This window comes from Pseudophryne corroboree, chromosome 1, assembly GCF_028390025.1.
Source record: "Pseudophryne corroboree isolate aPseCor3 chromosome 1, aPseCor3.hap2, whole genome shotgun sequence".
NCBI classification, from domain to species: domain Eukaryota; kingdom Metazoa; phylum Chordata; class Amphibia; order Anura; family Myobatrachidae; genus Pseudophryne; species Pseudophryne corroboree.
The window spans coordinates 1,156,750,271-1,156,767,435 of NC_086444.1; the positions used below are offsets into that span (position 1 = coordinate 1,156,750,271).

General features: G+C 46.7%; 1 protein-coding gene across 5 annotated transcripts in view; it reads right to left on the reverse strand.

Moving 5' to 3' along the window:
• Positions 1 to 2,126: 2,126 nt before the first annotated feature.
• Positions 2,127 to 17,165, reverse strand: part of TACC3 (transforming acidic coiled-coil containing protein 3) — a 75,462-nt gene continuing 60,423 nt past the window's right edge. For all 5 annotated transcript variants that reach the window (XM_063924840.1, XM_063924825.1, XM_063924836.1 and 2 more), the window contains exons 10-16: positions 16,887 to 17,033; positions 15,115 to 15,191; positions 14,327 to 14,370; positions 12,127 to 12,287; positions 3,487 to 3,593; positions 2,569 to 2,689; positions 2,127 to 2,306 (exon numbers count right to left, since the gene is read on the reverse strand). In XM_063924840.1, coding sequence (XP_063780910.1) covers positions 2,241 to 2,306; positions 2,569 to 2,689; positions 3,487 to 3,593; positions 12,127 to 12,287; positions 14,327 to 14,370; positions 15,115 to 15,191; positions 16,887 to 17,033 — 723 coding nt within the window. In that variant the 3' untranslated portion in view covers positions 2,127 to 2,240. The remainder of the gene's footprint in view (positions 2,307 to 2,568; positions 2,690 to 3,486; positions 3,594 to 12,126; positions 12,288 to 14,326; positions 14,371 to 15,114; positions 15,192 to 16,886; positions 17,034 to 17,165) is intronic.

The window sequence follows — 17,165 nt, forward strand, 5'->3', positions numbered from 1 at the left end:
CTTTTTCGGCGGGCTCGTCTCCCGCTATTTAGTGAATCTTGGCAGGGGTTAAATATCTCCATATAGCCTCTGGGGGCTATATGTGAGGTATTTTTCGCCAAAAAAGGTTTTCATTTGCCTCCCAGGGCGCCCCCCTCCCAGCGCCCTGCACCCTCAGTGACTGCCGTGTGAAGTGTGCTGAGAGGAAAATGGCGCACAGCTGCAGTGCTGTGCGCTACCTTTAGAAGACTGCAGGAGTCTTCAGCCGCCGATTCTGGACCTCTTCTTACTTCAGCATCTGCAAGGGGGCCGGCGGCGCGGCTCCGGTGACCATCCAGGCTGTACCTGTGATCGTCCCTCTGGAGCTGATGTCCAGTAGCCAAGAAGCCAATCCATCCTGCACGCAGGTGAGTTCACTCCTTCTCCCCTAAGTCCCTCGTTGCAGTGATCCTGTTGCCAGCAGGACTCACTGTAAAATAAAAAACCTAAGCTAAACTTTCTCTAAGCAGCTCTTTAGGAGAGCCACCTAGATTGCACCCTTCTCGGCCGGGCACAAAAATCTAACTGGAGTCTGGAGGAGGGTCATAGGGGGAGGAGCCAGTGCACACCACCTGATCGGAAAGCTTTACTTTTTGTGCCCTGTCTCCTGCGGAGCCGCTATTCCCCATGGTCCTTTCAGGAACCCCAGCATCCACAAGGACGATAGAGAAATATGCAAAACCTCCTTCATTGCCGTGATCATGTAACGTGTGGCCCTACTGGAAAATACGTTTGTTTCTTCACCGTCGACACTGGAGTCAGTGTCCGTGTCTGTGTCGACCGACTGAGGTAAAGGGCGCTTTAGAGCCCCTGACGGTGTTTGAGACGCCTGAACAGGCACTAATTGATTTGCCGGCTGTCTCATGTCGTCAACAGTCTTTTGCAAAGTGCTGACGCTATCACGTAATTCCTTAAATAAGACCATCCAGTCAGGTGTTGACTACCTAAGGGGTGACATCACTATTACCGGCAATTGCTCCGCCTCCACACCATTTTCCTCCTCATACATGTCGACACACACGTACCGACACAGCACACACACAGGGAATGCTCTGATAGAGGACAGGACCCCACTAGCCCTTTGGGGAGACAGAGGGAGAGTTTGCCAGCACACACCAGAGCGCTATAATATGTATAGGGACAACCTTATATAAGTGTTTCTCCCTTATAGCTGCTATGTAGTTTATATATGCCAAATTAGTGCCCCCCCTCTCTTTTTTACCCTGTTTCTGTAGTGCAGGACTGCAGGGGAGAGTCAGAGAGACGTCCTTCCAGCGGAGCTGTGAGGGAAAATGGCGCTTGTGTGCGGAGATAGGCTCCGCCCCCTTCTCGGCGGCCTTTTCTCCCGCTTTTTACAGAAAAACTGGCAGGAGTTAAATACATCCATATAGCCCAGGAGCTATATGTGATGTATATTTTGCCAAAAAAAGTGTTTATATTGCGTCTCAGGGCGCCCCCCCCCCCCCCCAGCACCCTCAGTGACCGGAGTGTGAAGTGTGCTGAGAGCAATGGCGCACAGCTGCAGTGCTGTGCGCTACCTTTACTGAAGACAGGACGTCTTCTGCCGCCGATTTCTGGACCTCTTCTGTCTTCTGGCTCTGTAAGGGGGCCGGCGGCGCGGCTCCGGGACCCATCCATGGCTGGGCCTGTGATCGATCCCTCTGGAGCTAATGTCCAGTAGCCCAAGAAGCCCAATCCACTCTGCACGCAGGTGAGTTCGCTTCTTCTCCCCTTAGTCCCTCGATGCAGTGAGCCTGTTGCCAGCAGGACTCACTGAAAATAAAAAAACCTAAGTCTAAACTTTTACTCTAAGCAGCTCAGGAGAGCCACCTAGATTGCACCCTTCTCGGCCGGGCACAAAAATCTAACTGAGGCTTGGAGGAGGGTCATAGGGGGAGGAGCCAGTGCACACCAGCTAGTCCTAAAGCTTTTACTTTTTGTGCCCTGTCTCCTGCGGAGCCGCTAATCCCCATGGTCCTTACGGAGTCCCAGCATCCACTTAGGACGTCAGAGAAACAGTACATTATCTTTGTCTGGTAGGGGAGTGATTACATCATTAATAGTTATAGGAACATCTCAGCAATGGATATTGAAAAGAACATCAGCAATAAATTAAAAAGGTTCTATTTATTAGTTCTTAACATATAAAAAACACAGACAAGACTTGGCAACATAAAGGAAGAGGAGACAACATGGATAAAGTGCTGTGCACAGAAGGGAGCTCAAATTTTCTCCATCTTTAAGATCAAGTCATCGCATATTTTTGTCAGTTCATCATTTTCTTTTGTCTGAAATGTAAAACAAGAAATATTCATATACCTGGCTGCGTGGTTTCCACTTATTACACCCTGTAACTAGAGCCGCCCAGCATGAAGGCCGCTGTATGGGTGACGGCTGCACATTTAGATGCCCATACATATGGTAGCTTACATTGTGCACTTTTTGGAACGTCAATGATTACTTGTCCCGCCCACTATAGAATATGCTTACAACTTAGAAACCCCATTTAGAGCAGTGGCTGTACATTATTTTACAATAGGGAGGACTTGCCTTTTGTTCTAGGGAGCGTTCTAGTGACTGAGTCTTCATCTGCTCCTTACGGAGGGAGGCCTGTAGCGCCATCACTTCTCCCTTGGCTTTGCCCCTTACTTGGGCAATTTCTTCATTTGCTCTGAGAAAAGATAGAAGTCAGATGTCACCGCAGAGAACAAACAGTAAAATTCCACTTATTTGTAGAGACTATCCACATTCCCACTAGCAGGCCTGCACCATACAGGAAGTAAGAGGGGCCAATTCAATTAGCCGTGAGTTCTGTCCGCAGAAACCTTGAGATACATTACAGCGTATTTTTATTAAGCGTGCTCCAGCTGGGTGCACAATCCAGTGTCAAAAGTCTTAGAGGCAAGTATGGCAATGTCACACAGTAATTCTACAGTCAATGGGGTCGATTCAATTCTCCGACAGTTGAATCGCGCTGGGAATTAGCTCCCGGTGCTATTCAATACAGCTCCAAGTGACACTCAACTGTCAGGAATTCTTCTCTCACCCACAGGGGATGCGAAGGGAAATCTGACAAAAAAAGTGCTGCTGCGCGGCTGACGCAAGGCCGATTCTGTCAGGAATAAGCATCGCGCCGGGAAGTTAAGTCGGAGAATGCCCGCTCTCCCGACAAATGAACCTGTTAAGTCTGGGAGAACGGGCATTCGCAGACTTAACATGAGCTGAATTGAAAAGAGACAGGAGCCAATTCACGGCACTATTCAACTGCCGGAGAATTGAATCAACCCAATGACCTGGGAGGGGGGAGGCTGCATGAAAGTGGGCAAAACATGGATAGAGATATATATAATCTTCCTACATTTCACCTATTCTGAACCTGCGACCTAAAATTTTTCTGATTTTTGGATACTTGTGCTAATGGGACCCACGGTTAATTTGATTGGGCCACAATCTTATCCCATGTGTTACCGATTGAGCTTCTCTTCCGCATGAGCTTTCAGTGCTTGATAGCGTTGTTCCTCCTTTTTAATCCGTGCAAGATAATCTTCCACGCACATCTTCAGGGCCTCTTCATTCTGAGAAGGTCACAATGACATTGAGCACTTGGAAGATTACTCTCCTATTGGTATGATCACTGATAAGTGAATTTACAATACATGGTGATAGTTATAATAAGAATTTACTCACCGGTAATTCTATTTCTCGTAGTCCGTAGTGGATGCTGGGGACTCCGTAAGGACCATGGGGAATAGACGGCTCCACAGGAGACTGGGCACATCTAAAGAAAGATTTAGGACTATCTGGTGTGCACTGGCTCCTCCCCTTATGACCCTCCTCCAAGCCTCAGTTAGGAACTGTGCCCGGAAGAGCTAACACAATAAGGAAGGATTTTGAATCCCGGGTAAGACTCATACCAGCCACAACAATCACACCGTATAACTCGTGATAGGAACCCCGGTTAACAGTATGATAACAATGGAGCCTCTGAACAGATGGCTCGCAACAACAACCCGATTTGTGTAACAATAACTATTTACAAGTATTGCAGACAATACGCACTTGGGATGGGCGCCCAGCATCCACTACGGACTACGAGAAATAGATATACCGGTGAGTAAAATCTTATTTTCTCCGACGTCCCAGTGGATGCTGGGGACTCCGTAAGGACCATGGGGATTATACCAAAGCTCCCAAACGGGCGGGAGAGTGCGGATGACTCTGCAGCACCGAATGAGAGAACTCCAGGTCCTCCTCAGCCAGGGTATCAAATTTGTAGAATTTTGCAAACGTGTTTGCCCCTGACCAAGTAGCAGCTCGGCAAAGTTGTAAAGCAGAGACCCCTCGGGCAGCCGCCCAAGATGAGCCCACCTTCCTTGTGGAATGGGCTTTTACAGATTTAGGCTGCAGTAATCCCACCGCAGAATGCGCCAGCTGAATAGTGCTACAAATCCAGCGTGCGATAGTCTTAGAAGCAGGAGCACCCAGCTTGTTGGGTGCATACAGGATAAACAGTGAGTCAGTTTTCCTGACTCCAGCCGTCCTGGAAACATAAAATTCTCAGGGCCCTGACTACGTCCAGTAACTTGGAATCCTCCAAGTCCCTAGTAGCCGCAGGCACCACAATAGGTTGGTTCAAGTGAAAAGCGGAGACCATCTTCGGGAGAAACGGAGGACGAGTCCTCAACTCTGCCCTATCCATATGGAAAATCAGATAAGGGCTTTTACAAGACAAAGCCGCCAATTCTGATACACGCCTGGCCGAAGCCAGGGCCAACAGCATGACCACTTTCCACGCGAGATATTTCAAATACACAGTCTTAAGTGGCTCAAACCAATGTGATTTCAGGAATTCCAAAACCACATTGAGATCCCAAGGTGCCACTGGGGGCACAAAAGGAGGCTGAATATGCAGAACTCCTTTGACAAAAGTCTGAACTTCAGGCAGTGCAGCCAGTTCTTGCTGGAAGAAAATAGACAGAGCCGAAATCTGGACCTTAATGGACCCCAATTTGAGGCCCAACGTCACCCCTGCTTGCAGGAAATGCAGGAATCGACCCAGTTGAAATTCCTCCGTGGGGGCCTTCCTAGCCTCACACCAAGCAACATATTTCTGCCAAATGCGGTGATAACGTTTTGCAGTGACATCCTTCCTGGCTTTGATCAGGGTAGGGATGACTTCCTCCGGAATGCCTTTTTCCTTCAGGATCCGGTGTTCAACCGCCATGCCGTCAAACGCAGCCGCGGTAAGTCTTGGAACAGGCAGGGCCCCTGCTGCAGCAGGTCCCGCCTTAGCGGTAGAGGCCATGGGTCCTCTGACAGCATCTCTTGAAGTTCCGGGTACCAAGCTCTACTTGGCCAATCCGGAACCACGAGAATAGTTTTCACTCCTCGCTTTCGTATTATTCTCAGTACCTTGGGAATGAGAGGCAGAGGAGGAAACACATAAACCGACTGGTACACCCACGGTGTTACTAGAGCGTCCACAGCGATCGCCTGAGGGTCCCTTTACCTGGCGCAATATCTTTTTAGCTTTTTGTTGAGGCGGGATGCCATCATGTCCACCTGTGGTCTTTCCCAACGGTTTACCAGCATTTGGAAGACTTCTGGATGAAGTCCCCACTCTCCCGGGTGGAGGTCGTGCCTGCTGAGGAAGTCTGCTTCCCAGTTGTCCACTCCTGGAATGAACACTGCCGACAGTGCTAATACGTGATTTTTCCACCCATCGGAGAATCCTTGTGGCTTCCGCCATTGCCCTCCTGCTTCTTGTGCCGCCCTGTGTTTACATGGGCAACCGCCGTGATGTTGTCTGATTGGATTAGTACCGGCTGGTTCTGAAGCAGGGGTCTTGCTTGGCTTAGGGCATTGTAAATGGCCCTTAGCTCCAGAATATTTATGTGAAGTGAAATCTCCTGAGTTGACCACAGTCCTTGGAAATTTCTTCCCTGTAACTGCACCCCAGCCTCAAAGGCTGGCATCCGTGGTCACCAGGACCCAGTCCTGTATTCCGAATCTGCGGCCCTCTAGTAGATGAGCCCTCTGCAGCCACCACAGCAGCGACACCCTGGTCCTTGCCGACAGGGTTATCCGCTGCTGCATCTGGAGATGGGACCCGGACCATTTGTCCAACAGGTCCCACTGGAAAATCCTTGCGTGGAACCTTCCGAATGGAATTGCTTCTTACGAAGCTACCATTTTCCCCAGGACTCGTGTGCATTGATGTACCGACACCTGTCCGGGTTTTAGGAGGTTTCTGACTAGAGATGACAACTCCTCGGCTTTTTCCACTGGAAGAAACTTTTCTGGTCTGTGTCCAGAATCATTCCCAGGAACAGAAGACGTGTTGTCGGGAACAGCTGTGACTTTGGAATATTGAGAATCCAGCCGTGCTGTTGCAGCACTTCCCGAGAAAGTGCTACCCCCACCACCAACTGTTCCTTGGACCTCGCCTTTATCAGGAGATCGTCCAAGTACGGGATAATTAAAACTCCCTTCTTGCGAAGGAGTATCATTTCGGCCATTACCTTGGTAAAGACCCTTGGTGCCGTGGATAGCCCAAACGGCAGTGTCTGGAACGGATAGTGACAGTCCTGTACCACAAATCTGAGGTACTCCTGGTGCGGAGGGTAAATGGGGACATGCAGGTACGCATCCTTGATGTCCAGGGAGACCATGTAATCCCCCTCGTCCAGGCTCGCAATAACCGCCCTGAGCGATTCCCTCTTGAACTTGAATCTTTTGATATAAGTGTTCAAGGCTTTTAAATTTAAGATGGGCCTCACCGAACCGTCCGGTTTCGGTACCACAAACATTGTGGAATAGTAACCCTTTCCTTGTTGAAGGAGGGGTACCTTGACAATCACTTGCTGTGAATATAGTTTTTGAATAGCCACCAACACTGCCTCCCTGGCAGAGGGAGTTGCCGATAAGGCAGATTTTAGGAAACGGCGGGGGACGGAGACGTCTCGAATTCCAGCCTGTACCCCTGAGATACTACTTGAAGGACCCAGGGATCCACCTGTGAGAGCCCACTGTGCGCTGAAATTCCTGAAACGGGCCCCCACCGTACCCGGGTCCGCCTGAGCAGCCCCAGCGTCATGCTGTGGACTTACTGGACGCAGGGGAGGACTTCTGCTCTTAGGAACTAGCTGTGTGCTGCAGCTTTTTCCCCCTACCTCTGCCCCTCGGCAGAAAGGATGAGCCTCTAGCCCTCTTACTTTTCTGGGGCCGAAAGGACTGCACCTGATAATACGGTGCTTTCTTTTGCTGTGGGGTAGCCTGTGGCAAAAAAAGTTGATTTCCCAGCAGTAGCTGTGGAAACGAGGTCTCCAAAAAGTTCCACCCCTTTATAGGGCAAAACTTCCATGTGCCGCTTCGAGTCGGCATCGCCTGACCATTGCCGAGTCCATAACCCCCTTCTGGCGGCAATGGACATAGCGCTTATTTTTGATGTCAATCGGCAAATATCCCTCTGTGCATCACGCATGTATAAGACTGCGTCTTTTATATGCTCTATCGTCAGCAAAATATTGTCCCTATCCATGGTATCAATGTTATCCGACAGGGAATCTGACCACACAGCTGCAGCACTGCACATCCAAGCCGATGCAATAGCGGGTCTCAATATAATGCCGGTGTGTGTGTAAATAGAAAGCAGGAACATACCCTTAAAGCTATCAGCAGGTTCCTTTAGGGCGGCCGTATCCGGAGACGGTAGTGCCACCTTTTTTGATAAGCGTGTCAGCGCTTTATCTACCCTAGGGGGTGTTTCCCAACGTGACCTATCCTCTGGCGGGAAAGGGTACGCTGCCAATAACAGTTTAGAAATTATTAATTTCTTATCTGGGGAAGTCCACGCTTCCTCACACACCTCATTTAATTCCTCAGATGCAGGAAAAACTACTGGTAGTTTCTCACCAAACATAATACCCTTTTTTGTGGTACCTGGGGTATTATCAGAAATGTGTAAAACATTTTTCATTGCCTCAATCATGTAACGGGTGGACCTATTGGAGGGTACACTAGTCTCATCACCGTCGACACTGGAGTCGGTATCCGTGTCGACGTCTGTATCTGTCACCTGAGGTAGCGGGCGTTTTAAAGCCCCTGATGACATTTGAGACGCTGGAACAGGCACAAGCTGTGTAGCCGGCTGTCCTATGTCGTCAAACCTTTTGTGTAAGGAGTTGACACTTTCACGCAATTCCTTCCATAAGTCCAGCCACACCGGTGTCGACCCCTCAGGGGGTGACAACACATTCACAGGCATTTGCTCCGCCTCCACATCATTATCCTCATCATACATGTCGACACAGCAGTACCGACACAGCACACACACAGGGAATGCTCTGACAGAGGACAGGACCCCACAAAGCCCTTTGGGGAGACAGAGGGAGAGTATGCCAGCACACACCAGAGCGCTATATATCACAAGGATATCACCTTATAAAAGTGTTTTCCCTTATAGCTGCATATGTATCTATACTGCGCCTAAATTGTGCCCCCCCCCCCCCCCCCTCTCTTTTTTACCCTTTCTGTAGTGCAGGACTGCAGGGGAGAGCCAGGGAGCGATCCTTCCAGCGGAGCTGTGAGGGAAAATGGCACCAGTGTGCTGAGGGAGATGGCTCCGCCCCTTTTTCGGCGGGCTTTCTCCCGCTATTTTAAAACGTCTGGCAGGGGTTAATTTACACCTATATAGCCCCTGGGGCTATATATGTGACAATGTCTATAATATTTGTCCTATTAAAAACACGTTAAAGGTTAAAGAACACAGTACGCAATTGGCACAAAAAGTACCGCAAGGGTACTCCCTTAACTATACCTTAAGGAATGTACTTATACTGTAAACATTTGTGCAGTGATAATGTGTAGATGTAATGCAGTGTAACCTTGTTAGCTTAAAAGCTGTATGAGCGACTATGACGCTCTGAGAACCTTTATGCATTTATAATAATCAATATAATACCGGTCTAAGGTTCTAACGCCTTTAGTGAGAGAATGAACGTTCAAAAATACAATACAAGCTATACACTACCAAAATAACATAGAATATCTAACCAAGTAACCAACATATAATACAATAAAGACACAAGTACGTTTAAGGGGGAGGGGAGAGAGAGGGGGAGAGAGAGGGCTAACAATAACAATAAGACAATATGGTTATATGGCTGCAGAGAATCTTACACATGTGAGGAACAATCGCTGCGCAGTTAGTCAATGCTGAGAATCTTTGTGGAGAAAATACTTGAGCTTACCCAGGCCCTATATACATATATATACAGCTTGCCTGTCCCTATATACACAACACCCAGCAACACAATTGTCCCTACAATGCCGCATGGGGCAGAAGCTAGACTCCATTTTGGGAAAAACCTCCCATGATTCCAAAGACTGCAACACATGGTTGAAAGGGGGAGGGGAAAACACCCAGCAGCAGCCATTTCTTACAAACCAACTAATCTTATTCCACATTCCAATCCAACATCCTAGAACCATCTTATTCAATTTCACATTCCAAACAAACTCAGTATCTCAATAACCAGAGCATATGGTATGATGGCTATGCTATATGAATTATCACAAGACCAGATCACAATGTAACCACACATATCAGCCTGCCATTGCTACAAAACCCATATTCACAAGTAACTGCATGGCGGTATTCATGATTGACAAGATATATTATAACAAACCAGCACAATTTTAAATCACCATAGGCAAACAAATACCACAAATGCTATGCTACAGGTTGTCTAATGTCCCAGCTACCATCACAGATTCCCAGATCTATCACACAAACAAGTTACAATATCCTATTTAAACCAGCACCATTGACCTTAAAGCCATCTGTCTATATTCCCTTATCTAGCCATGTGAATTCTATACTTAGCCTTCCGCTTGGAGGTCAGTCCTGGGGATGAAGCAGCCATGCTGCTGGGTGCCAGGTAGCTGTGTGAGTGAGTGAGCCATGTGATTTCCAGTGGATAATATCATACCTGCATTCCAGCTGTGGGGGTGTGTCAACCACAGGAAGTGTGTCTTTCACAGTATGTGGGCTGTCTTGTATCAGTGGCCTTGGTTATGCAAACCGATGGGTGATGACTAACACATTCCTGTCTTGTGGGAAGCTATTGTTTGGCGAATACAAAACAAAACCCTGTCTCTGGGTTTTGTTCGATATTCATGATGTCCACTTTCAGTTGAGACAATGACATCTCAGCAATCATTCTTCTGGAGACAAATCCAGCCCCATTTCGTAAACACAGGTGTTGGCCCTCCTCATTGAGTCTCAAAGCTCAGTGTAATTAAAGGCTATTGTACTCCGTCTGCAGGAAAGATACTGATTTGGAATACAATTAATCTTCAATTACTATTCCTGTGCTTAACTATGCATATGAACATGTGAAGCCCTCCCAACATGCAAGCTATTGTTTGGGGAATCTCTAAGGTCAAAGAGCCATCTTTAATATACCATACTTTGCTGAACTCAGGGGAATATTAACTTATAAAATACATTATTTTGATTTAAATATGCCGCGTGCACACACACATGAAGTGCATATATGGCAACGTGCAGCGTGATATTTTTCTGACTTTGACATATGGTGTCAGTTTGCCAGCCAAGGTGTTTATTATTATTGCTCCTCGGGGCGGCGCCCTCCCCCCCAGCGCCCTGCACCCATCAGTGATCGCAGTGTGTGGTGTGCATGAGGAGCAATGGCGCACAGCTGCAGTGCTGTGCGCTACCTTGGAGAAGAGAGAAGTCTTCAGCCACAGATTTTCCGGACCTTCTTGTTTCTGGCTCTGTAAGGGGGACGGCGGCACGGCTCCGGGAACGGACGACGAGGTCGGGTCCTGTGTTCGATCCCTCTGGAGCTAATGGTGTCCAGTAGCCTAAGAAGCCCAAGCTACCACCAGTTAGGTAGGTTCGCTTCTTCTCCCCTTAGTCCCTCGCTGCAGTGAGCCTGTTGCCAGCAGGTCTCACTGTAAAATAAAAAAACCTAAACTATACTTTCTTTCTAGGAGCTCAGGAGAGCCCCTAGTGTGCATCCAGCTCAGCCGGGCACAGAAATCTAACTGAGGCTTGGAGGAGGGTCATAGGGGGAGGAGCCAGTGCACACCAGATAGTGCAAAATCTTTTTTTAGATGTGCCCAGTCTCCTGCGGAGCCGTCTATTCCCCATGGTACTTACGGAGTCTTCAGCATCCACTAGGACGTCAGAGAAATATAACAAAATAGGAATGTGTTCATTCCTTTCAAAAACAGACATGTTCGCATGAGCCATATGCCTGCAGTGACCTGTGTGGCCCATGGCTGTTAATCTGACCCCAACACTGTCCTATGGCACCCTAACTCAGAGCCGACAATAGGTGGAACACACATTGCCAAGTGTCTGCAGTCTGCTGCACACTAAGGGGTCCAAAGCTGTGTGGGTGGACTTTGTTTTTAGATTCTGAAAAAGGTCTCAATCATAAAAGCTTATATCGATGGTTAAGGAATAGATGGGATCAGTATGATTTACCTACAACCAAAATCCCGACAATTGACAGATAGGCAATGTCTGTCTGTATTTTGACAAAGTACCGACCTTTTAAAATGTCAACACATTCACAATACAGACATTTAAAATGTCAACATTAGTTATCCATTATTTTTTTGTTGTGTATGTAAACATACTTCGACATGGACACCGTCTAAGTGTACAGTCTCCCCTCGCTGCGCTCGGCACACTATTATATGCCCCCTCCACTGGGATGGTAAAATATGAACAAGTCTGATTCAATGGGAAGAAAAAAAGAAATATATTTTTTTTAACCGTGTCGACATTTTTAATGTCGGTATTTTGACCGTCAGGATCTTGATTGTAGGTAAATAAAACTGTATCCTGAATAGATAAAATCAAAAAGCAAATAAAAAAATTTAAATTTTTTCTAACAACCCCATATTGTATAAATATATACGAGTGCTATGTTCAGGTAGAGCATGACACCTGTCCATTGAAAAAAAAAAAAAAAAAAGACGACAATTGTTCATGTCACTATTAGTTTATATTCTTTGGTTTATGCCACATCATATACACCATATAGGGGGATAAATAAAATGGCACTTTACCTTGCGGTACCCCTCCAGCACATCTCTCTGCTTCTCAAACCTTTTGAACAGGTCGGAGAAGGAGTTCTCCATGGAGTTTAGTTCCACCTGCACCTGCTGCTTCTCCTGTAGGACTTTCTGTATCTCTTGTTTGGCCGTTTCTTTGTGTTTTTGTGAATCCTCTTAAGAAAAAGAAAGAAAATCCAGGTGCGTATAATAAGCCACAGGACTCCTTACCACCACTATGGAAACTGGATCATGCTCATCACTGGGGTGTAAATGACTGGACAAATCAAGGAAGACAAATCCTGATTTAGGACCAGGCGATACAGTTAATGTTTCAGTATACGCACCATGCTTTCTTTTCAGCTCAGTACACAAGTGTCTGCTTCTGGCGGCTTCCCCCCAACCCCCTGCTTTATAAACCAGCCGAGACCCAAGATAAATCTCCCCCTATCGGCTGTCACTGCAGTCTATCCAACCAGCTAGGACCACAACCTCAAACTAAAGGGTATGTTCAATTGAACAAACATTCATATATTCAATTGAAGTCTAATCTATTCAGACATTCATTTGTCGGAATGGATCCGACCTGGGCTATTCAATGGACATCTCAATTCGACTTTTAAAAAAGTCGAATTGAGATGTGGGGAGGGGAGACGGTGGGAGAGCAGCGTTACAACAGCGGCTATATAGCCGCTGCTGTAGCGCTACTCTCTCCAGTCTGCCCACGGCTCTCCCCTGACCCCCCCTTCCCCCAGTCCCTCCCCTCAAAGCCGCCACTGCCTGTCCCCCCTCAGTCAGTTTTGGCCCCGTTTTTGACAAACACGTGGATAGGTAGCTATTCTGCCGATCCACGTGCTATGGACAAGTCAAATTCATCGGCTTGTCGAAAAATTTGGGGTTATATTGAATAGGTCGACTCACGATTTGACCCTAAAAAGTCAAAAACTGACGTCTTTTTGACAGACGGCAGCTTTCGACTTCATTTGAATATACCCCTAAGTGTTTACATGCTAATGCCAGACAATGCCCCCCATAGTAATAATGATGAGCCAACAGCTCCATGCTATAATCCAGTTAAACTGGGTACACACTATACAATCAGGCCCTTCATCCAGTAATTGGCTCAATAAGTGGACAATGTACGCAGGAGCACTGGAAGCCGATCAACTCCTGCAACCAGTCAGATCATTTAGGACAACATAGTGTGGGCCAAGTACAAGCAATTGCTCAGTGTGCACACCAATCAGATAATTTATCAGATCAGCTGCATTTATCTGGTAGCGTGTACCAAGCTTTAGGTTTTTGTAGATTTAATCAGATGATAAAATCTGTCGGCATGTGTTTTAGGAAGTCCTAGAACCCTATAAACTATTGGATCAAACCACAAAGGGTCTGAGTTAGCGTGACATTAACATGCCAGTAACTGCACCGCAATTAGCCTGAATACACACATTTTTGCTCGCAGACCAATGAGCTGTTTTGAGCCGGTTCAGGCCTCCATAAAGCACAGCTGTTGCCGCACTAACTCAGTCATAACATTGCCGTTAATTGGATTCACCCTATAAACATGTTTTTTTTCCCCCTTCAACTCTCACCTTGCAGATTTGGAGCGTATATATGTTTGGGGAACTTAGGTTGGAATGTGGCGTAATAGCACAAATCCATATCTGGAGAAAATTTCTCAAATTTTCTGGTCCAGTATCTGCACTTCGTAACCTGTAGAAGACCATGTGCCAGACTTCTGCACAAACTGAAACTTAATGGCATGCAGTATACCATCTGAGGGTAGCCTTAAACGCATTTGGAAGGCTAGACTTTTACATCCGTATTGTTAATCACTTTAATGAGGCAGACAATATAGGACTACAAGCAGCTCTCTATTTGTGAGATCTTGCACAAGGTGTTGGTGCACCAAAACGCTACGGTACCTGGGTCCCACAAATAAGACTTTTACCTTCGATATTTGGCAGTACTGTCAGACATGCCAATTTTCTTCAACAATCTGACCTGTGTGTTTCACTAGGGCCCAGATTTTACTTTAGTGGTAATTGTGCATGGATTATTCAGCCACATAAGAGAAACATACATAGAAACCGCATTCATAGCATGTAGAGACACACTATAGACTACTACCTTCCAATGAAAATGTCCTATAGCTCAGCCAAACATTATCTTGTCATACATTATAGGGAAAAACCTACAAATAAATATTTACCCAGAAGTTGTGTGATAGTGCTTTCAAATTCCACAACAATCTTCCTACATAAGAAAAAGACAGTTAGCCAACATGTCACAGAACAAACCCCATGATCAGAATTAAAGCTATAGGAAAATAATCTTTGAAACCGCCATCAAAGGCCAGAGTGTGAGCCGGTGTAACATAACCACCACCACAACTGCTGTGGGAGATCTTCTCTGGTCCTTACAAGACCCACAGCTGTGTGCCTGACGTACAAGTCTTTATTTCAGACTACCCGAGCATCGGACACCGCAGGCTCCAATTTTGGTCTTTCCCTCAGAAAATTACCCAACCTCCTCTATTACTCCTTTCAGACCGCAGAAATAACCCGGTATCGAGCCGGTATACTGCCAGGTCGACACGGGTCCCTGTGCGGTGTGATAGGGTCACCCCAGAAATCCCGGGTCGCCTGACCCAGTAATTCAACCCGGGAAGAGAGAAGGGTTATTCCTGGGTCAGGTGCAGTGTGAACGGGTTACCTGGTTCGATGCGACCCAGTATCCAGTCACAACATAGGGAGAGGCGGAGCGGATATAATCTCATCTCCGCCTCCGATGCCGCAGCGGTGCCCGCCCCCGATGGTAACCCGACCTGGCATACTGCCAGGTCAGGAAGCCAGTTCTCAGGGTCCAATGACGGGTCGCACCCGGGAAGGACCCATTTCCAATTCCCGGGTGTGACCCTGGCATTTGTGATCTGAAAGCGGATTATGTAAAGTCAGGTTCCTCCCTGCTCAAACATATATATACGTGTTTATAACTCACCCCATTTCAACATATTCTAAATAAAGCTTTTCGTGCTTTTTCCTCCATTCCAAAACCTCAAATTGTTTTTCTTGAACCTAAAAAAGAAAAAAAAAAAAACCAAACATTTTAAAACTCCATGCTCTGGACAAAAAAAAAAAAAAAAAAAAAAAAACAGCGTTCGAGAATGTCACATGATCATCTGAGGCTGGGACATGTAAGTAAGTGGGTTTGTTTACTCCCAGCAACAATCCATAAATGTTGACTTTTTTGCTATGGGTACACCTCCGCTTTCTGCAGAGATGATACATACTCAGGAGACCGCGCACATTATTATAAAGACACCAAATAGTTCAAGGTGTGCAAACACTGCTTCCAGCGTTAAGACAGTAGATTGTAGCTGGAGCTGTGTGTAAACAGACTTGTGCACAATCTACACAGGTCTTCCTGTCAATACCCTTGCGAACAGATCCACCGCACAAACCCATCGCCTGCGCATTGCGATGCATACGCCGTTTGTGTCTGATTGCCCGCTGTGCGAAAAACGCACAGCAGCGATCAGGTCTGAATCGGGCCCAATATCTGCATCAAACTGATGACCCAAAATGCTGTATGCAGGGGCCAGGCATTCCAGAGTGTCAAATTTAGACTGCCTCAGAGGGCAACAAAACACAGAACAGCTCCTCTCTGATCAAATACCAATCAGATCCTAACAGTCATGTCACAGGCGACTGCAAAAACAAAACAAAAAAAACACACAAGACCTAATTGGTTGTTACTTTAGCTCTCTCCAAGGCTTGATACATCCCACCCTTAGTGTATTGTGTGTAATTACCAGTACATACAGCAATTTGCTGTAACACTTGCAGACTACCCAATTTATCTATCAAGAAGTAAGCTTCAATAATGATTAATTAGTAGAAGATAGAGCAGTCAGAGGCCTGAGCCGGAGATGGACACGATACACAGCAGCTGTGTGCGGCGATGCGAATGATGACGTTGTGACCCACTGCTGCATCTGAGTAACCCTGAGAGTTTGCAGACACCGGTCAAGACATGCCTACAAAACGGGGGAGACACTGCAACAATAAGGTGATACATGGTACTGTATTCTCAGAGAAGCAGGACTGTGAATCCTAATGCTCTACCATTCATACCTGTGAGACTATTATCCCTTTATGCTTCCCTTGCACCCATTTCCATTAGTGTACATGGACTACATGGGGTAACTGGTAAGGGATGGGGGAAAGTTCTATCAATCTCCCAGACACTACCTGCACAATGTACAAGACCGACATCAGCCCCTGGCTACTGCGGATCTCATTGTTCACATTAGGGTGTGCGACATTCATCAGTGTAATACAACCCATTGGGACAGGAATATCAGGGTGTGCAATATATAACTTGGCTGCTACAGGAGATCTTTCGGTCATAGACCATGCTCATTAGTGGGACATAATGTGGAGAAATCCCCTATAAAAGACTTTCTATATTTTCTTTTAGACAACATTTTTATTTGTCACTACCTGTCCTCCGAGAACTCTGTATTTACGCTGTGCTCTGTACAGCTGGGGATAGTACATCCCTAGAGTAGTACAACACAAAAGCCACGATGCCAGTGATTTAACCAGCATATGACAGATTAAAGGAAGCATCCAGTCCTATATAAAAGGCACATAACCATGGAAGTCTCAAATAAAAAACATTGCGTATACGCCACTAGAGCAGAACACAGATCCCACAATAAGCACCACACTGTAGTACCATAGACAGAACAGACCACTGTCACTTACCTCTAACCTGACATTCTCTATAGCCGCATCCATATCTTTCTGGCTGTACTTAAGGACTTCAACAATTGCTCCCACATCAGATGGCAGGAGGAACGGATCGGCGGCCGGGACACTGGTTGTGATGTCTGGGATTAAGGGAGCAGTGTCCTATGGAATAAGGAAGTGGATACTTAGACAGGTCTGGTGTGTTAGTAACTGAACACCAGTGTCGAGAACCTGCTGCCTAAACACAAAGCTGCTATGGTAACAAAGAGTTAAAGGAAAGTCACTAGAGCCGGG